The sequence below is a fragment of the Marmota marmota genome, unplaced genomic scaffold (genome assembly GCF_001458135.2).
Source record: "Marmota marmota marmota unplaced genomic scaffold, marMar, whole genome shotgun sequence".
Lineage (NCBI taxonomy): Eukaryota > Metazoa > Chordata > Mammalia > Rodentia > Sciuridae > Marmota > Marmota marmota.
The window spans coordinates 703,059-724,277 of record NW_026000058.1 but is presented as its reverse complement, the minus strand read 5'-3'; the positions used below and the strand labels follow the sequence as shown (position 1 = coordinate 724,277).

Sequence of the window (21,219 nt, the reverse complement as noted above, 5' to 3'; positions counted from 1 at the left end):
GCCGCGGCTCTGCTACCTGGTGAAGGAGGGGAGCAGCTATGGCTTCTCCCTGAAGACCGTCCAAGGTGAGCTCACGGCAGGACACGGAGAGCCCCTTCCAGCAGGTTCTCTGTTGGCCGATGACTCTTCCTGTTTGACTGTCTCTCCAGGGGTCCCCGAGGTCCCCCTGGCTCTGTTGTGCAGCGAGGGTCAGCACGCGGACACCAGGGAGGGCTGGTGGGGACCCTGCACTCTGGTTCCCCGGTGCTGGTCAGCTTGACGGCCCTTTGAGGCCAGAGGGTTGGTGGGCTGATGCTGCTTTGTTGTCCTCCAGCGTCTGGGGGTGAAGGTGGAGGGAGGCAGGACAGGAGGGCCTTCCCACAGCCGCCTGTGGGGGAGCTTTGGGCAGCGGAGGCCGGGGTGGTCATTATTCAGCAAATTCTGGAGCAGGTGTCAATGCCCCGACATGGTGACTGTGGCTGAGGGCCTGGGGGTAGGCAGATCCTGTCCGCAGCTCCGCCCCCACTTTTCTGAGGTGTGTCCCTGACCCTGGCCACATACCTGAGAAGCCCTGGCCCTCAGGGAGCATGCAGATCCTATCTCCGTAATTTCAGAGATGCGGACTGACCAGTACCCAGAGGGGAAGATGTTTTCATAGGAAACACAGAGGTATATAAAGGCACCAGGAGAGATGTTAAGTGCCTCAGGAAGCAGGGTTCCGGTTTTCCTGATGTATAATTCATACAGTCACCTAAAGCGACCCTTTGCCTACACTGAAATATTAGTAGCTCTTAAAAATTTTACTTTTAATTTTTTATTGTTTTAATTTATAAATGACAGAATGTGTTTTGACATTATACGTGCATGAAGCATAGCTTCCTGTTCTTGTGGTGGTACACCATGTGGTGTTACACGGGTCGTGTATTCCCAGGTGAACACAGGAAAGTTGTGTCTGACTCGTTCCACTGTCTTTCCTCTTCCCATGTCCCCTCCCTTCCCTTCATTCCCCTCTGTCTAATCCCGTGAACTTCTATCCCCCAATATTGTGAGTTAGCATCCACCTAACAGAGAGCATATTGGACCTTTGGTTTTGGGGGACTGGCTTATTTCACTGAGCATGACAGTCTCCAGCTCCATCCATTTACTGGCAAATGCCATCATCTCATTCTTCTTTATGGCGGAGTGAATTCCACTGTGTATATACACACCACACTTTCTTTATCCATTCATCTGTTGAAGGACACCCAGGTTGGTTCCATAGCTTAGCTGTTGTGAATTGAGCTGCTGAAAACATTGATGTGCCTCTGTTCCTGTAGTGTGCCGCTTTTAAGTCCTTTGGGTATACACCAAGGAGTGGGATAACTAGGTCAAATGGTGGTTCCATTCCAAGTTTTCTGAGGAATCTCCATCCTGCTTCCCAGAGTGGTTCACCAATTTGCAGTCCCACCAGCAGTGTGTGAGTGTGCCTTTCCCCCCATCCTCGCCACCATTTGCAGTGACCTGTATTCTTGGTAATTGTGAGTGCAGTGAGAGGGTCTCATGCAGTGTTAATTGTGAAATCTCAGGACCTTGGAAGGACTGACAGCTTGTTAACTGGTACCCGACTCGCCCCATGCCAATGCACTGTGCTTTCCCTCCCTCCCTCCCTCCCGTCCTGACCCGCGACTCCACTGGTAGGTGATGGTGGTGATAGCGCTACTCACAAAGGAGGAGACGAGCAGATGCCTCCTCATTCCACAGATGCCAAGAGAGGTTCGCAATGATGAAGCGTTTTCTGGTTCTAGGGGCCATTGCCACCTGAGACTTAGTCGGGCTCAGAAATTCTATTAAAATGAACAGATACCTGCTAAGTATGACCGTGTCGACCTTTGTGCTGGGAGCGGTGACGAATTCTAGGTCAGCCCCTGAGGGTCGAGTGAGCGAGCTCTGAGGTTGGAAGCTCTGCGGTGGCGTCCCTGGGAGGAGGCCTTTTCCAGTGGACTCCAGCTTCTCTGTGCCATGGGCTCCCGCCCCGCTCTCTTCCAGGTCAAAAGGGAGTGTACCTGACTGACCTCACACCCCGGGGTGTGGCCATGAGGGCCGGCGTCCTGGCTGACGACCACCTGATTGAAGTTAATGGAGAGAACGTGGAGGCGGCCGGCCACGAGGAGGTGGTGGAGAAGGTAGACCCCGGGCGTCTGTCCCTCCCTCTCACTGGAAGGGCGGCAGGTGGGTGGCGGGTAGGTGTCTGAGAGATGGGCCCTGGGGTGGAGAGACTCGCCCGAGGCCCAGCAGGGCTGCTGCAGGGCTTTGGAACTGGGCCTGAGCTGGGCTCTCACCTGAAGTCTGCACAGTGCTCCTCCTCACACGCTGCCACTTCCTGTGCTGGTCACCTGTGGTCACCTGAAGTGACTAAACAGAGAATTCCAGAAACACAGTGCATAGGTTTTAAATAGCTTTTGTTACTTATTAATCACTGTGCTTAATTCGTAAACCAAACTTTATCGTAAGTGTGTGAGTGCCGGAAAAACATAGAATCTACAGGTTCAGACGGTGGTCATGTGACTAAGGGACAGGGAGTGGGGACAGCGTGCACGGCGTGGATACGGTGGACAAGGGGTGATTCCTGTCCTGGGCAGGTGCGGGGTGATGGCAGGGGACTCCCTCTTAGAAGGTCATGCCATCCAGAACCTAGGAAATACTCCTGGGAGTCTCCGTCCAGGGTTTCTGGCCTGCAGTTGACTGTGGGTAACAAACCACAGGAGAGTGAAGCTACGGAGAGGGGACGCTGTAAAGTGTCCAGGACCCACGGGGACAGGGGTCTCCTCTGAGGTCACCTGGACTCTTGAGCTGGACCGGCCTTCTCTCCTCTTGGTGAATGGCCTTCCAAGTGGACCCTGCTTTCTTTCTTTTCCAAACTCCTGTGCAGGCCTTCCCCCACCTGCCTTTGTGGGTTTTGTGGGTCCAGTGGGCGCGGGCATGTGAAGTCCTCCTTGATGAAGGAGGGACAACCCTAGAGGTAGAGAGAGGACAAAGCGGGCGCAGCATCCCAGCCAGCGGAGGCTGGAGTGGCCACTCCGTGGGCTGTGGAGACTGTGCCCCAGAAGAGCCTCTTCCTCCCAGCCTGGTTCTTGGGGACTGACGCTGGCTTCCCCATGTGTGCTGCAGGTGAGGAAGTCGGGGAACCGCGTCGTGTTCCTGCTTGTGGACAAAGAGACTGACAAGCGGCACAGTGAGCAGAAGACACCATTCAAGAGGGAGGCGGCCAGTTTGGAACTCCTGCCTCGTCAGCCCCGACTGGTGGAGATGAAGAGGGGCAGCAACGGCTACGGGTTCTATCTGAAGGCAAGCCCGGAGCGGAAAGGCAAGTCACCAGGAGCAGGCCCCGCATGTGGCCTACTGATCGTCCCAGTCCAGCCTAGAGGCCCGCCAGGTCTAGGTGGGAAACGGCCAAGAACAGGAGGCCTAGCTAGGTCAGCTTCTGGGTCCCCCGGGAGGCCGACGTGGGGATCCCAAAGTGGGCAGAAGTGAGTTTTGATTTGAATGTACCATATTTGAAGGATCTAGAGCTGCCGAGTACCTCCAAAAAGCTATCTGGAAAGGAGGAATGGGAACTTGTTAAACTAGTGTGAGGGACAGAAAGAGAGATCTGGCGGGGTCTGCTCCTTTCCTAGGTGAACACGCCGTGCTCTTCAGACCCAGCGCGGTTGCCAGGGGTCTGACTCTCAGGGATCACCTTGTGTGTAAGATTCATGGGTCCCAGCACCCCCACTGACTTCCTGTTCAGCCTGCTCTTCTGCCGAGATCGGGTGCCAGTCTTGTATTAACATGATCTTTTTTTTTTTTTTTTTTTTTTTNTTTTTTTTAATATTTATTTTTCAGTTCTCGGCAGACACAACATCTTTGTTTGTATGTGGCGCTGAGGATCGAACCTGGGCCGCACGCATGCCAGGCGAGAGCGCTACCGCTTGAGCCGCATCCCCAGCCCCTTAACATGATCTTTAACCCTTGAGCCCTTTCCTTGTTAAGGGCTGGGTTTGTTCCCTCGGTGTCCTAAGCAGGAAAAGAACCCAGACAGGGTGCTCACAGGCCTCCCGGATGCGGAGGGAGGGACACTAGTTGTACTCCGCACACCTTTTATTTCATCCGAGTCTTTTTTTTTTTTTAATTCATTTTTTAGTTCATCAGGGCTTTGAACTCCCAGTTTTTGTTTTAGGGGCTTTTCTGATAATTTCATCTTTTTGTGGGGGAGGATAGGTCAGATCATCAAGGACATAGATTCCGGAAGTCCAGCAGAGGCAGCTGGCTTGAAGAACAATGACCTGGTGGTTGCTGTCAACGGGGAGTCTGTGGAAAACCTGGATCATGACAGTGTGGTGGAAATGATTAAAAAGGGCGGAGACCAGACTTCACTGCTGGTGGTCGACAAGGAGACGGAGAGCATTTACAGACTGGTGAGCAACACAGACCCGTCTCCATGAGTCAGGGTTGGGCCACCACTCCTGCTCTCAAACGCTGGGCTGCTACTTATTCCTCCAAACTGGAAGGAGGTGGCGAGCATCGCCGAGCTGAATTGAGGCTCAAATTGGTACTGATATGAAAATGCTTGGGGAATCACTGAAGGGTTCTAAGTCCTTGGACCTAAGATCTTGAAAGAATTTGTGAATACACTACAGAACGACTCTTGCCAATCAAGATAATCTATGGAGAACATAGGCCTGGAGAGAGAGAGAGAGAGAGAGAGACAGACAGACAGACAGACACAGACCCCCCTAACTTCCCCAAACAGAAAATAATTGGATTTTAAGTTCCATCAATCTTATGTAAAAGCCCAGAAAAGATTATCAGTTTGGAACAGATTTAGCAGGACCAAGTTGTACCAAATTAATCTTACTTCTCCTTTAACAACTATCATTCTAACAGTTACTGTTTGCATGTTTTAAAACACATTTATTTTATCAAAAGAATTAGGGTTGAGGCTAACTTAATAGAAATCTGGGGGCTTAAGTACCATCTGCTTTGCTAGGGGTTGGTCATAAAGATGAATAAGAAACATGGTTCCTGTTCTTACGTGACAGACAACAGAAACGCCTGAGGGCACATAAGCGGCACAGGAGGAGGAATAGAGTGGAGGTGATATTTCTACACAGGAGGACACTGAAGCCGAGAGTAGTGATCTGCCACAGTCACCCAGCTAGGACTGAAGCCAAGTTCTTGGTCTCCTGATTGATTTTATCACCCTCCTCCTTGACACATAGATGAAGTATTTCAAGATGTTTTTGTAAACAAGATCAAATAATAGACTGAACGGCAGATGTCAGTGGGTTTTTAGTTAGTTGAACAACTGTACCCAAAGAACACTCGATCCTGGAATAATGTCACTGTGGACAGAAGTTTCCAGTGGCAGGCTGCTTGTTCCTACCCTAGTTTATTAAATTTGGAATGAAACAAAGAGAACACATAAAGGACGTAAAGCAGTGATGGATTACTAGCTGGCAGGAAGGCATAATTAATATTCCAACTTAAACGTATGTTGTATGAATACGAGATGGTGAGATCTGCTTTAGTGACGCTCCAAAAAGCTGCCCCCTCCCAAAAAAGGTGGTTACATGCAAGTGCTTGTCTAGCTTGCATGAGGTCCTGGTGCTGCGGAAACACCCCCACCACAAAGTTACGGACGTGGCTTCTGGAGGTGACTACCTCCTTGTGCTGGCATCAGACCATCCTTGAACTACTAGTACCCTGGACAAGTTACCTTCTTCATGCCTCAGTCTCCTTAGTTAGAAGGTGGGCTAGTTACTGCGAAGGGCTGTCAGAAGGTCGAATGAGTTAATATTTAGGCTAAGTCCATATTATGTGCAGTTCTGAGGAGAACCCTACCCTGGGGCCAGTTAGTAATTAGGGGAGAGGCTCTGGAAGCCACCACCTTGTGACTAAGGCTGAAGTTAGCAGACCACTCACTGCTCTAGGGATCCTGCCATCTGGTCCTTTCCAACTCTTCTTAATCTTACAGAACCATCATAGAATGCTTAAATGTTACTTTATTCTTCTTTGGTTGATATAAAAGAGAACTCTGCTCTAAAAAGGTGGCGGCCCAGCTCTCCAAAGTAAGCTGAGAGGTTGGGCAGGTGGTGGGTCTTCTGAGAGGTATCGGTGAATATGTGAAAACCTATCCAGTTCCTGGATAACCAAACACTCAAAGAAGAATGAATGAAACTAAGTGTGAAAGGTCACTGTCATTTGCCCAGAGATGGACTGCTCCTGGGATAGTTGATCTGCTTGTTCAGGTTTCGCTACTAGAGATATTTTGGTATATGATGAGTCACTCTGATAAAGAGTCTCTGGTGTGGAACATTTGCAAATGTGTCACTGATAGGTCTAGGGTTGTTGAATTGGGGACGAGGAGTTTCTGTGCTGGTACCACTCTCAGGAAGGAGATACGGTTTTGTGGTTAGTAAGACAGATGAGAAACCAGAGGACCAAACATCTAATTTTAGCCAGGAGGCTACAGCGCGACTGGGGTGGAGCGCGCGCACACTGTGCTCGCCTTCGGTTTGGCTCACTTCCTGTCCATTGCCTAACAAACATCCTGGGCCTTTGCAGGCAGCAAGGTAACTTCTGATCCAGGTTAGACCACACCCACATCAGCCTTCCTAAAACACCAGCTGATGAAGCTCTTAATTCTGTTAAACAATGTCTGTTTCCTGTCCTGTGCTTCTGTGTCCAAGACCAACATTGCTTTCTTCGCATTTGCGGTCTGGTAGTTGAGATGGATCACAAGTATTTAAAGATGGCAGGGAGTACCGGGCGCGGTGGCATATGTCTGCAATCCCAGGGGCTCAGGACGCTGGAGCAGGAGGGTCGCCAGTTCAAAGCCAGCCTGAGTACATTAGTGAGGTCCTGAGCAACTCGGCGAGACCCAGCTCTAAATACACTTAAAAAAAAAAAAAAAAAGGCTAGCTGTGGCTCAGCGGTTAAGAGTGCCTTGGTTCAATCCTGGGTGGGAGTGTGGCATAACAGGAGTGCCCGAGAGCAGTCAGAACCATGACAGTAAAACCAACACAGCAGAACCCGGCACCCAGGAGGGCGGCACATGGCAAGGGGTGGAGAGGGACTGCTGTCCGTGATGTGACACCTTCCCCAGTCGTCACCGTGCGCACAGGGTCTTCTGGCGTGTGAGTCGTCAGTGTGCTGTGTTTTACTGTAACATGTCTGAGGAGCTCTAATGGCCATCTTTCTGAAGGTGACTGGCTCAGTATCATGGTGTCAGAAGAAACCAGAAATCCTTTTTTTTTTTTTTTGGTGGTGCTGGACAGCAAATCCAGGGCGCTGTGCATGCTAGGCAAGTGTCTACCACTAAACTGCCCCAGATACTAGCAACGGTTATCCTTTTGGCTTCTTGTACAGAATTCTAGACTGCTTTTATTTCATATTTATACACGTCTGCATGTGTTTATACATATTATTCCACAACTGTGCTCAATCTTCTTTTATACTTTTCCTGGCTTGGGTACTAGAAGAATTTTATAGCCTGTAATTAGTTGGATCCAGAAGAGGAGTGGTACATGTATGGTACCTTATAAATAAAACAAGCACATTCACTGATGAGTAAGTATTCATACTTAAATATTTTTTCTCTATTTTCAAAAGGCTCATTTTCCTCCATTTTTCTACTATCAAAGTCAAGAAACACCTAATGGTTCTATCAAAGAGGCTCCAGCTTCCATCCCTGCTCCTCTGGAAGTCTCAAGTCCAGATACAACTGAGGAAGTAGCAGATCACAGGCCTAAACTCTGCAGACTGATTAAAGATGAAAATGGCTATGGTTTTCACTTAAATGCAATTCAGGGTCAGCCAGGCTCATTCATCAAACAGGTACGGTAATCTGATTCCAGCGTCCAGTGAACAGTGTTACAATTAGAAGAGTCTTAGCTTCTTCCACCCATTGATGGCTTAATAAAAAGGTTACACTTCCAGCTGCAGTGGCACACGCCTGTAATCCCAGTGTCTGGGGAGGCTGAGGCAGGAGGATTGCAAGTTCAAAGGCAGCCTCAGCAACTTAGTAAGGCCCTAAGCAACTCAGTGAGACCCTGTATCAAAATAAATAAAAATGGCTACGGATGTGGCTCAGTGGCTAAGCACCCCTGGGTTCAATCTCTGGGCCCCTCCCCCACCTCCCAAAAACAAAGGGAAAAAATGGTACACTGCAGACTTTTATCTCACTTGGGCTCAGTACTTTCACAGTCCTGCACCCTCCGAAGCTCACGTCTGTGCTTCCCAAACTTCTGTCCCAGCTACCTGTCTCCATCAGTGAGCCGACCTGACTGTTGCACTGTCGGCCCTGGCTGGGTCCCACGTGTTTGCCCCTGTGCACTTGGCAGAGTGCCTTCCCTTACAGGACTGATCACCATCATCTTGTAGGTCCCAAGCTGGGAGGGGGGTCCCTAGGGGGACCTATGGCATCCAAAGCCTTCAGAACAGAAAGCGCGATTTTCATCCAGCTGGTAACACTGCTCATCTGAGTATGGAAGTCGTAGCTTCCAGAAGCGGAAAGGCATTAAAGAACCTTTAACTTCTGTACCTCCAGGAGAGGTGACATGGCTAAGAACAAATTCTCAAAACGCCCCTCTGACACAAGCTGGACCGACATACTCTTTCCTGCTTAGAATTGATAACTCGGAACTTCTGCTCACAGGTGCAGGAGGGCGGCCCTGCTGCTGAGGCTGGGCTGGAGGACGGGGACGTCGTCATCGAGGTGAATGGGCTGAATGTGCTGGAGGAGCCCTATGAGAAGGTGGTGGACAGGATCCAGGGCAGTGGGAAGAATGTCACGCTCCTGGTCTGTGGAAAGAAGGCCTATGATTACTTCCAGGCCAAGAAAGTCGCTATTGTGTCCTCCATGGCTGACCCACTGGCTGCCTCTCCCGATTCCAAAGAAGAAGCAGGGGCAGCGTCAGAGCACGACCCGCACGTGGCCAAAGAACGAGTGAGTGACGCTCCGCTTCCCTTATGTCCCTTACAGCCCCTAACAGGTCACCTGGTGTCTGTTCCTACTGTTTCCTAGTGTTGGAAGATCTGGTAAAGAGCAAAGTGACCGTGGAAGGGAGGTGTGCAAGGCAAGCTCCCATTTCCACAGTGCGCCGCGGCGTCGGGAGCACAGGGGGGCCACAGGGCAGGCAGACTTTCTGCTAGATTCTGTTCTGTCACTTGTGGTCCTGGGTAGATAGGCTCACCTGCTTGGTCCCCAGATTCCTACCTATTAGAAAGGGATAATTTCTAGAACTGTCTCAGAATTATACTAAGGTCTTGAAGTGCTTTAACCAGTATCTGCTCACAGTAAACACAAAAATGATGTTGGGGAGAAAATATCTACTATCAAAGTTTGAGAAAATAATTGGCAGGTGTTATTGCTTTATTACTAGGAAAGATTAAGCATCATTCTGTTTACACCTGGATTAGGGAAATTCATTAAAAAATATTTTTTAGTTGTAGATGGACATAACTTTATTATTTTTTAATGTGGTGCTGAGGGCCAAACCCAGTGCCTCCCACGTGCCAGGCAGGAGCTCTGCCGCTGAGCCCACCTCCGCCCTTCATTCTCCTCTCCTAAGTACCTGAGGTCTTCAGGTTGCAGTGTGGCTCAAGGCCTGTGCACATTAGTGGGCAGCACTTGGCAGCTGTGGAGGACGATGCAGCGTCAGAAGACGAAGGGGCAGGGTGAGACTCTTCAGTGTCCTGGAAAGCCAACTGCCCGGAGGTGGCAGCAAGCTTCCCCAGGAGAGAGGAACACTTGCGGCATCTGTCGAAGACGACAGATGACGATTTTGATGAGGAAAAAGCTCCAGTGAAGACATGTGTTCACGACACTCCAGCCCCAATCAAACCACCAGCACCAAGATCAAAAGGTCAAGAGTCCTTCAAAAAACAGGAAGAACTCCTGAAACACCACAGGTCCTAGTTCTGCAGAAGACGTTAAGGCAAAAATGCAAGCAAGCACAGGACAAGGTGGCTGTCTCCCCACAGTGGAGCCGCGGGTTGCTAGGTGAGCAATGCTCTGCGTGACCGACCAGAGGCCACTCAGGATCTCGGCAGTGCGGAAGCCTCTGAGAGAACAAACAGTCTGTTAGCAGTCTCCATCTTCAGGCCTGGGCTGGGGCTCAGCGGTAGAGAGCTTGCCTAGCATGTGTGAGGCACGGGGTTCGATTCTCACCACCACCGGTAAATAAATGAAGGTCCATTGACAACCCCCCCCCCCAAAAAAAAATTTCTGTCTTGTTTCATTTCTGTAACAGTTGGTATCTGGCTGTTCCTTTTATTATGCAAAGTGAGAGCTTTCCCTACTGAGTTTGGTAAATGTCCAGGTTTCATTGCCAAAAATGTGTTGTCCAAAATCCTGTTTTTGTTTTTTTTTGGTATGGGGATTGAACTCAGGGGCACTCCACCACTGAGCCACATCCCAGCCCTATTTTGTATTTTATTTAGAGACAGGGTCTCCCTGAGTTGCTTAGGCCTCGCCATTGCTGAGGCTGGCTTTGAACTCGTGATCCTCCTGCCTCAGCCTCCAAGCCACTAGGATTACAGGTGTGCGCCACTGTGCCTGGCAGTGCCTGTTTAGTTTTTAAAGATGGAACTCCATCTTTGCTTGGTTTTTAAGTCAGACATGGAAATGGTGGGGACACAAATATAAATATGAAATAAACTCAGTACTTTAATAAAGTAAAAAAAAAAAAAAGATGAATTCAATATTTTTTTCTATTCTACTGATTGGTGAAATAAATAACAAATACTCATTTTAATGAACATAAAATAAACACTGACCTTATATTCTAGAAAGCTTAGTATTCTAATTATCTTAACAATTCCTCTATAGGTGGTTAATTACAGTTCTATGCTAGTGTTGTAGAAGAGAAATATATATGACGTTAAGAAACTCGTTAATGTGTCAAATAGCAAGTTGGAAACAAAGCCAAGTGCAGGATTCAGATCACCTGTCTCCTAGAAGTGACTCTATTCCCGAGTTAAGCCCTGTGACTCTAGAATAAACCCCGCCCCTCCTGACATTCACAATCTGCCGTTCTGTGAACCCTCTGTTGTCTTTGCACAGGCCCACAGTACAGCCTCGCACTCTTCTTCCAGTTCTGAAGATACAGAGATGTGATGCCGGAAATGACCCCTCTGGCCAACACTGCTAAGTGCCCAGAATCGCCTTTCTCCATGAGCTGCCTCCACCTGTGTGACCGTCTGCTGTTGTCTTTTGTCTTAGGGGCTGCTCTTGCAGGTGGCTTATTTATGGTTCTTAGGAAGATGTAAGGGAGGAGTCACATCATTTTTAAGTGATCTCCTCCAGGCTTCAACTCAACTCCATTTCTCTAATGATTCTCTTACTCCTACAGGCTCCTTGAACACCAAAAATAACTCATAATCTATATATGTGAGAGTTGCTAAATAAAAATATCTAAGCAGATCTGATTAAAATTATGCTTTTACAGAAATGCTGTGGTTGCTGGAATAAATACTATTAAAATGCCTTCTGACTACGCGTGAAACCTCCCTATTAGCTGGTGTAACCTTAGTAGTGCTTTTGTTTTGGACAAACTTTTTATGCTTTGATCTTCTAAAACCATGATAATATGGAATAAGACCTTAATAATAAAAGTGATAACATTCATAATTGTCTTAAGATGCATTTGAGTATTCTAAACATTTTTCTAGAGCTACCTTTTGAAGAACTGGAGTCCTAGGATACGAAAGTGACTACTGCAGTTCCTTGTTTTACCTCACACCATGAGGGCAAATAAAAGGAAGACATGGGATATATCATTCCTGAATTCAATGTAGGGTATTGACTCTTCTTTTTTGGGAGTACCGGCGATTGATTCAGGGACACTCAACCACTGAGCCACATCCCCAGTTCTTTTTATGTATTTTAGAGACCAGGTCTCACTGAGTTGCTTAGCACTTTGCTCAAAGTTGCTGAGGCTGGCTTTGAACTCATGATCCTCCTGCCTCAGCCTCTCAAGCCGCAGGGATTACAGAGGTGAGCGCCACTGTGCCCGGCTCACTCTTACTATTAATTTGGCTCACTCTTACTATTAATTTTAAAAGAAATCAAGATGACAACATAGGGCTGGGGTTATAGCTCAGTGGTAGCACACTCATCTGGCACGTGTGAGGCACTGAATTCGATCCTCAGCACCTCATAAAAATAAATAAAGGTATTGTGTCCATCTACAACTAAAAAAGTATTAAAAAAATGGCAACATAACCTGAAGTCTCTCTCGGTAGAATCTCGTTCAGTTGTCTACTAATCTTTTCCCCAGAAAACAGATGCGCTCTTGGTTATTTCAATAGGGCAGGGGCTGGGGGAGGAGGGAGGATGCTGACTCACATGAGATCGCACAAACATGACACCAGCTGCGACTGATAAAGGGAATCTCAGGCCAAAGTGTTAAAATCTTGGATTTTAATGACCATCTCAAGAGAAAGCCATCAGCTTCTCCACGTGAACCTTGACTGAAAACACGGCTGTGTGTGGCCGGCTGTCGGCGACAGCTCCGCCACAGTTCCCTCTGCCCCGCCCGCCCGCTCTCCCTGTGTGTTAGCTCGGCCCCTTAGGAGCACAGCATCATCTGAGGAGGAAGGCATATGCTGGAGGTAGAGAGAGGCTACCACGGCATTTTGTTTGTTTAAAAAACATTAGGTGCTGGTCCCCTCTGTTGTTTTTCCCTTAGGAAACTGTCACCACTGCTTCTCAGAGTCTTAACAAGCACGAGCTCAAGGTGCCATATGCTTCTCGGGTGCCTGTTTGTGAGCCAAGTAGAGGAAGAGTATGCTGGACAGGGCGCTGACCAGGAAGATGACGTCAAACCACCGGTGGTAGAAGTTGAACTGCAGCTCCCCGAGGACTTCAGTGATGATGGTGCGGTACTGCAGAGGCATGCTCATTCGGATCAGCAGCACAGAGGAGACAAAGTACATCCCCTGAAACACCAGACCAATGAGTCCAGGCTTCACTTGGACCGCACTGAGGGACAGGTCAGAAGAAGCTGTAAACATAAAGCTTACCCATGACACTTACCATTATCTGTGCCAACAGCAGGACAATGACATTGGAGGATTTACTGCTGGATATGGCGTAGAAGAACTGTGAAGAGAGGGAGGAAGAGGAACTGAATGCCGTCTTGCTAACTGCCGTTATGAACTGTAAGTGAGGTGTTGACCTCTGAGAAGTGTCTCTTCAAGCCACAATCCTACACAGAACGTTCAGATGACTAGGGCTGTGAAGAAGAGACTTAAAAACTTAAGCTTTCCCTTTGAGGTAGTTGGTGGTTTTAAGTGATATAATATTTGAGAGGATTCCTATGCTATCAAACTTTAGAAACTCTGTGATGCGTCTGACCTTAATATCCCTTCAAAACATGAAAATAGACATCTGCATTTATTAACAGGCTCCACAGCTCTTTCCAAAATCAGGCTAGAAGCCTGGAGATCCCCTCCTGACCCAACCTCCTCTCTTCATTCACTGACACTGCTCTCCTACTAGGGCAGTGAGATCCCCACACACTCTACCAAAGAGGAGTCCCCTCTTTTATCTCCATGAAGTCCTCCTATGTTGACCAGGAGACAGCAGAACATTCTGCTTCCCTACTTCCACATCTTCTTTATAAATGATTCTCATAATTATTCTAACCTCAAATATCTCATTCATTTATTCCAAGTATCTGCCAAACACCTACTATGTGCTAAGTTCCATTATTAATAACAGTGACATATAAGTGAACAAACAGACCCTTATTCTACTATCTTGGGACTTACCTGCACTTGGTATATGATGTCATATACTGTCATCAATTTATACAGCAATTTATACTATTCAGATTTCAGAAGCCAGAAATCATTAGGTATCATTATTTCATGGTGCCACAGTTAAATAAATACCCTTTGATACTGTGACACAATATACCTTGGTAAGAGTGATCAGCAATCCTCTGATGGATGTGACAATGATTATTCCAACCAGAATGAAGGAGATGTGTTGGGACCAGAACTTCACCTGCCACCATAACAGGAGGAAAAAAAATATGGGTTAAATCTCTGTTCAGAGAGAGGTTAAGAACTAAGATGTATTTTGATCACTTATGACTCTGAGAGAGAATGTCATCAGGCCCTGACCCCCACCCGCTCCTTCTTTTAAAAGAGAGGGAAGAAGGCAAGTAAGTGTGAAGTAAAACACAGGGAGACTGCAGTGGGCATCTAAACTGTGGCTGAATCACATCTTAAGGACAGAAGAAAGCAAGAACAAAAAGTGATAGAGATAACTGGCCGGGTGGTGGCTCAGAGGCAGAGCACTCGCCTAGGATGTGTGAGGCACTGGGTTCCATCCTCAGCACCACATAAAAATAAAATAAAGATATTGTGTCCACCTATAACTAAAAAATAAATATTGAAATAAATAAATAAATGAAAGGAGATGAACAGGAGCTTGTTTATTTTTAACATCTATGAATGATAGCCCTCTAATCAAACAAAACTTCAAAGAATCTTTTTAAATTAAAAGAACTTATAGGCATTTTCAGCTATGCTTTAGGAAATAACTGAACTTCATCTGAATCACATGATGACATCTTTTCATCCTTCTGCATTGCTTGATTCAGTTCTGAAAAGTACGTGAGGGAGAGCTGCTATCACTAACATTTAAAAAGCTTGTTGTTTACCATCATGAAATACGGAGGACACAGATGAATTACAGATGGAATACGTACACAGCAAGTAAGTAATGTCAGGAAAAACATTTCTAAAAACCCAGCCCAGCACAAAATTTAAACAAGGAAAACAAATATGCAGCAACAGCAAAGCACACTTAAAAGATCATGCAAAAAGGAAACCCACTGGCATATCATCAGACCAGTGCACATTTGGAGCTGTTTCTCAAGGACTGTGCTCAGTGTGCACCAGCTCATCCTGTCCTGTCCAGCTACCCTCGGGCCTGGGGCACACTGCTGAAACAGAAGCCTGGCGCATCCTGCAGCCTGTCTTGTAGGGTCAGAGCACACTAAACGGCCCAGTCTCACTACCAAAAGTATTAACCAGTCTGAATTACTGGCCATACACACAACTGTGAAATATACTCTTCTATGGATAAAGACACTGAACTTAAAGTGGGACAAAAGCGTGTTTATGACTCTGGTTTTATGAAACAAGTAGAATGATTAAAAAAAAAAAAAAACACAAGTATGGGGCGGGGCTGGGGCTCAGGGGCAGGACACTTTGCCTAGCATGTGTGGGGCACTGGGTTGGCGCCTCAGCACCACATAGAAACAAACAGATAAAACAAAGGCATCTGTCCATCTGCAGCTACAAAAACATACAAAAAAACCCCCAACAACAACAGCAACAAAAAACATGCACAGGTGACACCATCTGTAGTCCGACAGCCACACTAATTAATTTCTTACAGCAGAAAGCACTTCATTACTAACATGAAACACTAACTGGGAGTTAATTTTCTACCAGTGAAATAAAAAGTGAGTTTGGAGAGGTCATCGAGCATCACAGAGACAAGGGTCTGAGTACTCGACGAGGAGAAACTGGCCAAGTGGTAGCTGGCTACAGAGAAGCAGAGGAGGGCTGTGGAGCAGTGCGCACCCACGACAACAGTAGGTGCCAGCCACGACTTAGGGTCTTACATTCAGAAAGAGGGCCATGGCCTTTGCAAATGTGCCATGTGACTGGGCCAACCTGTATAAAGGACAGGGAGAAGAAGAGAAGTAGAAGCAAGTAGCTAAAGTATGAGCATTAGGATCTTCATAATGTTAAGTTAAAGCAGATAAAACAAAGCAATCCGACAGACCAAGATCTTGACATGACTCTTACATCAAACTGAATGCCCAGGTAATTCACAGTGATCTCAATGCCTCTTGTGACAGGATCAGTTTTCCCAACTCGATCAAAAACAATGTTGATGGTTGCCTGCAGAGACAAAAACTTTTACATTAGAGCTTTTTTTTTTTTTGTACCAGGAATTGAACCCAGGGGCTGTCAACCACTGAGCCACATCCCCAGCCCTTTTATTTTACATTTTGAGACAGGGTCTCACTAAGTTGCTTAGGGCCGTGCTAAGTTGGTGAGTCTGCCTTTGAACTTGCAATCGTCCTGCCTCAGTCTCCGGGGAGGCTGTGATTACATGTGTGTGCCATGGCACCCAGCTATTAAAGCATCGTAATGATCATTATTTAAAAAAGTGATTTCAGATGATGAGCTGGGTAAAACACCCCTGGGTTAAATCCCCAGTACCGAAAAACAAAAAAAGATGATGAATTAATCACTATGACACATCTTATAGGTCAATGTTTCTAAAAAACACGATTCTAGTCTTACTTTAAACTATGTATAGGAAATCTATTTTGACTACTCATAGGCAAATAAAAGTCTCTACCTACTCCATGTTTATTTTATATAGAGTCATTGCATATATACTTTAATTTATTGGAAGCAAAAAAGGTAACATTCTGATAGACAAAAATCACAGTGAAAGAACCAAGAAATTCTCATTCCCTGTGGTTATTTTCTGAATGCTTGAAGAGCAAAAACTAAAATAAAAAGGAGTTATAACAAGCTAACACATGAGATTAAATGGAATCAAGAAAATCACTCAATCACAAAAGTGGCAGTTTAAAAAAAGGGGGGATGGAGAACAGATGGAACAAATAAAAACACATAGCAACATGGTAGTTTTAAACCTAACCACTCCAATAATCACGTTAAATGTAAACAGCCTAATTCATGGGTCAGCAAACCCAGCCACTGTGTGGGACAGCCACAGACAATACATAATGAATGGGCTTGGCTCCGTTCCAGTAAAGCCTGATTTACAAAAGCAAGCAGTAGTTGGGTTGACTGTGGGCTATAGATTGCTAATCCCAGGTTTAAACATGCCAAGAGACTGTTCAGCAGAGACTATCAGGCTGGATAAAAAAGCAACCCAACTAATGCATATGTTGCCTATGAGAAACCCTCTTTAATAGCAAGATACAAATAGGTTAAAAATAAAAGGATGGAAAAACAAAACGAATCAAAAAGAAAGGTAAAATACCTATCTAAATATCAGATAAAGCAGATTTCATAGCAGAAAGTATTGCCAGGTCTTAGAAGGGTCATTTCATATTGATGAAAGGATCACTTTTTCAACAAAGGGTACATAATGATCCTAAATGTTTATATACCCAATAAAACTTCAAAATACATGAAGCAAAAACGGATAGAAATAAAAAAAGAAAACCAGCCAAATCCAAAATACTGGAATTGTTCTCATAATAATTGATAAAATAGACAGAATATCAGTGAGAATACAAAAAACTTGAAAAATACTATCAATCACCCTGACCTGACATTTGTAGGCCATTCTGGCCAACAAGAGCAGAACACACATTCTACTCAAGCGCACACAGAATGTTTACCATGCTGAGCTCAGCTGACTATATTCTGAGTCATAAAACAAGCCTTGATAAATTTTAAACTACTTAAATTATACAAAATGTTCTTAGACCATATAAAATTAAAATAGAAATCAATTAGAGAATGTCATTTGAAAGACACTGTAACATACTTCTAAATAACCTGAGAGAAGAAATCAAAAGGGAAATTAGAAAGCATTATGAACTGAATGAAAATAAGAATACATCATTAGTGAGATGCGGTTAAACTGGTACATAATAAAAAATGTATAGCAATGAAACATCTTTATCAGAAAAGGTCTCCAATCAATGATCTTAGCTTCGACTTTAAGAAATTAGAGAAAGACGACCCCAAATCAGAAGAAAATAACAAAGAGCAGAACAGAAATCAGTGAAACAGAAAGCAGAAAAATAATACAGAAAAATCAAGTAACCCCAAAGCTGATTCTCTGAAAAATTCAATGCATCGATAACCCTCTATTAGCCTGATAAGGGGAGGGCAAAGGAGGAAGGACACAAGTTACCAACATCAAGGAGAGGCCACTTCACCCCCACTAGGATGGCTACAATGAAACAGAGAGGAACAAGTGTTGGTGACCATGTGAGGAATTGGAACACTTATATACTGCTGTCAGGAAAGTAAACTGGTGCCACTGTTTTGAAAAACTGTGTGCAGGTCTTCAAAAGGTTAAACAGACAGTTAGTATATGACACAGCAATTCTATTCACAGATATGTACGTGAGAGAAATGGGAGAATATGAACAGCACACAACTTACCCATGAGTGTTCACAAGAGCATTACTGATGGTGGTCCAAAGCAGAAACAACTCACATGTTATCAACTAATGAATGGATGGATGAAATGTGGTGTTATCCATACAAGGAGTCATACCATATTCGACCAGAAAAAACCAACCAACCAACCAACCAACCACTATTAAGCCACAAAAGGAGTGAAGATGCTATAAATGCTGAGTATGCTAATCTTACGCTCCACTATACTAATACTTAAACTAATGAGTATAAGGTTTCTTTCAGATTTGATGAAGATGTTAAAAAATGGACGGCGATGATGTGTATTGAATTGTACATTAAATGGGTAAATTGTATATGGATTATAGCTCAATAAAATTGTTATGCAGTAAAAGAATAAAAGGGTGACATCTCAACAGGCGTGGTTGTGCATGTCTGTAACCCCAGCAGTTTAGGAGGCTGAGGAAGGAACAGTGCAAGTTTAAAGCCATCCTCACCAATTTAGCGAGGTCCTAAGCAATGTAGTGAGACTCTGCCTCAAAGAATAAAAAATAAAAAGGGCCGGGGAAGGCTCAGTGGTTAAGTGCCTCTGGGTTCAATCCCTAGGGGGGTTACATTGCTATAGACTGTATATCTACCAAAAGGATAATAAGGGAACATTAAGAGCAATATTATGCCAATAAAATACAATTTCAGTAATAATGGACAAATTACTTGAAAGACACAAACTGCAAGATCTCACTTAGGAATAAATAGATAACTGAATAAACCTTATATCTTTAAAGAAAATCTTCCTGCAAAGAAAACTCTAGGTCCAGATGTTGTCACTGGTCAAGTCTAAGAAACCTTAAAGGAAGAAATAACAACATTCCATACAAACTTTCATTCTAATTAGAAGAGGAGGCAATACTTCTCAACTAGTTCTCTAGGGTCAGTATTATTTTGACTAAAAATCAAATAAAAACATTATAAGAAAACTACAGTCTGATATCCCACATAAAGAGAGATGCAAAAATTCCTAACAAAATTTTAGCAAGTTGAATCCCACAAAATACAAAAAGGATATTCATCATGACCAGTCAGACTTATTCTAGAAGTGCAAGGTTAATTTAATACAAAAACAAGAATCATATGATATCTCAACAGATGCAGAAAGGGGCATCTGACAAAATCCAACACTATTTCATGATTAGTAACACTGAACAAATCATGAAAAGAAGGACTTCCTCAACCTGATAAAAGCCAACAGCATGCATCGTGTTTAACGGTGGAAGACTGGATACTCTTCCCGATGATGAGGGACCAGGCAGGACGACTACTCCTCAACCTCTGCTCCACTCAGGGCTGGAGGTTCTGGTCAATGCAGTAAGGCCCAGGAGACGCAGGAGGAGGAGCAAGGGGGAAGAGACAGGAGAGGAGGAGATGGAGGTAAAGACATGGGAGGAAATGAAGAGAGTAAGTGAGAGAGAAAGGAAAGAGGAGCCATCACATTACAGAGGAAGAAGAGCTGATTGTCTACGCAGAAAAGTCTACGAAATCTATGAAAAGACTTCTGGAAAAAACACGGACTGTCACCAAGGTTGCAGAATATAAGATCAATATATAAGATGGAGTCATATCTATACACTAGTAACAATCAAACTGAAATGACACAACAATCACACCTACTATAGCTTCAGAAATGTCAGACACTCAGAGAGACCTGACAGAAGATGTGCAAGACCCACTGAGCACTGCTGAGAGCAACTACATGGGTCTGAGTATATGAAGGGCTCCGGGTGCATGGACTGCAAGACTCAACACTGTCAAGATCTCACTTCAACTACCTATAGATCCCACGATCCCAATACAGAGTTAGAAGGCATTTTTTTGGTAAGAACTAATAAGCTGATTCTAAAATTTATATGTAAATGGAAAGGACATAGAATAGCCAAAACAAATTTGAAAAAAGAACAAAGTTGGATAACTTACACCCTCTGACTTCAGGCTTATTATAAAGCAGTGACCCAGACAATGTGGGGCAGACAAAGGCAACTATACCAACAGAAAGTAACAGGAGCATACAAACAGACCCGTGTGCATGTGCTCAACTATTTTTTTGACAAAACTGCACAGGCAACTGAATGTAGAAACCATCTTTCAACAAATAGTGCTAGAATAACTGGAAATCTACATGCAAATAATTTACGTAGATTCATACCAAACGACTTCAAAAATTAACTCAGGATGAGTTATGGACCAGAATGTAAAGATATTAAAATTTCTAAAAAAGCATGAAAAATATCTTTGTGACTCTGGATTAGGCAAATATTTCTTAGATACAATGCCAAGAAGCACTATCTATAGTAGGAAAAGAAAGAAAGGTAGGTAGGTAGGTAGGTACTGCTAAGAGAATAGAAAAGTCAAGCCTCTGATTAGGATAAAAATATTTGTAAATTTTTGGAAGTGCATATTTCATAAAAGATTTCCAGAATATATAAAAAAACTAAAAACCTAATAAAAATAAAATAAACAATCTAACTAAAAAAATTGGCAAAAGCATCTAAAAAGATACTTCACCAAAGAGGATACAGCTTGCAAATAAACACATGAAAAGAAGCTCTACATCATTAGGGCTTAGGAAAATGTAAATCAAAACGGGCGTCAAGACCCCAAATCTGTTGGAATGTCTGAAACTGCCAACCAGATGGAGTGCTGGTGAGGTACAACAACAGAAACTCCCACATACTGCAAGTAGGAACAAAACTGGTACCATCTTTGGAGAAGAATTTGGCACACATTTGCCATATGAATCACATTCTACTCCTATTTATCTGAGAGAAAAGTGAGCACATGTCTAGACACAAGACTTGTTTACAAATGTTCACAGCCAACTTTATTTGTAATATCCCTGACTGGGAACAAATATCCACTACTAGGTGAATGGATAAACAAACTGTGGAATACTACTCAGCAATAAAAAGAAATAAATTACATTACCACGTGAAACTTCAATAATCATGCTGAGTAAAATAAGCAAGATAGAATGACGACACAAAGCAGATCAGTTCTTGA

At 44.7% G+C, this 21,219-nt stretch overlaps 2 protein-coding genes across 2 annotated transcripts in view; one reads left to right on the top strand and one right to left on the bottom strand.

The window, feature by feature from the left end:
- The first annotated feature begins 6 nt into the window (after positions 1-6).
- Pdzk1 (PDZ domain containing 1) lies at positions 7-11,626 on the top strand. Its single transcript, XM_015507069.2, has 7 exons — positions 7-65; positions 2,005-2,141; positions 3,127-3,322; positions 4,216-4,412; positions 7,609-7,833; positions 8,654-8,944; positions 11,063-11,626. The coding sequence occupies exons 2-7, from the start codon at positions 2,052-2,054 to the stop codon at positions 11,114-11,116; spliced, it is 1,053 nt and encodes a 350-aa protein (XP_015362555.1). The 5' UTR covers positions 7-65; positions 2,005-2,051; the 3' UTR covers positions 11,117-11,626.
- Positions 11,627-12,404: 778 nt separating this feature from the next.
- The window catches only part of LOC107160392 (Golgi pH regulator), a 41,162-nt gene continuing 32,347 nt past the window's right edge, over positions 12,405-21,219 (bottom strand). The window contains exons 11-14 of the mRNA XM_015507068.2: positions 15,832-15,927; positions 13,922-14,011; positions 13,037-13,102; positions 12,405-12,939 (exon numbers count right to left, since the gene is read on the bottom strand). Of these exons, the coding sequence (XP_015362554.1) occupies positions 12,733-12,939; positions 13,037-13,102; positions 13,922-14,011; positions 15,832-15,927 (459 nt within the window). The 3' untranslated portion in view covers positions 12,405-12,732. The remainder of the gene's footprint in view (positions 12,940-13,036; positions 13,103-13,921; positions 14,012-15,831; positions 15,928-21,219) is intronic.

Coding starts and splice junctions, on each gene's coding strand:
- Pdzk1 (XM_015507069.2), top strand. CDS start 2,052: ATGAGGGCCGGCGTCCTGGCTGACGACCACCTGATTGAAGTTAATGGA. Junction 7,834..8,653: donor CAGGCTCATTCATCAAACAG/GTACGGTAATCT, acceptor TTCTGCTCACAG/GTGCAGGAGGGCGGCCCTGC. Junction 8,945..11,062: donor CGCACGTGGCCAAAGAACGA/GTGAGTGACGCT, acceptor GTCTTTGCACAG/GCCCACAGTACAGCCTCGCA.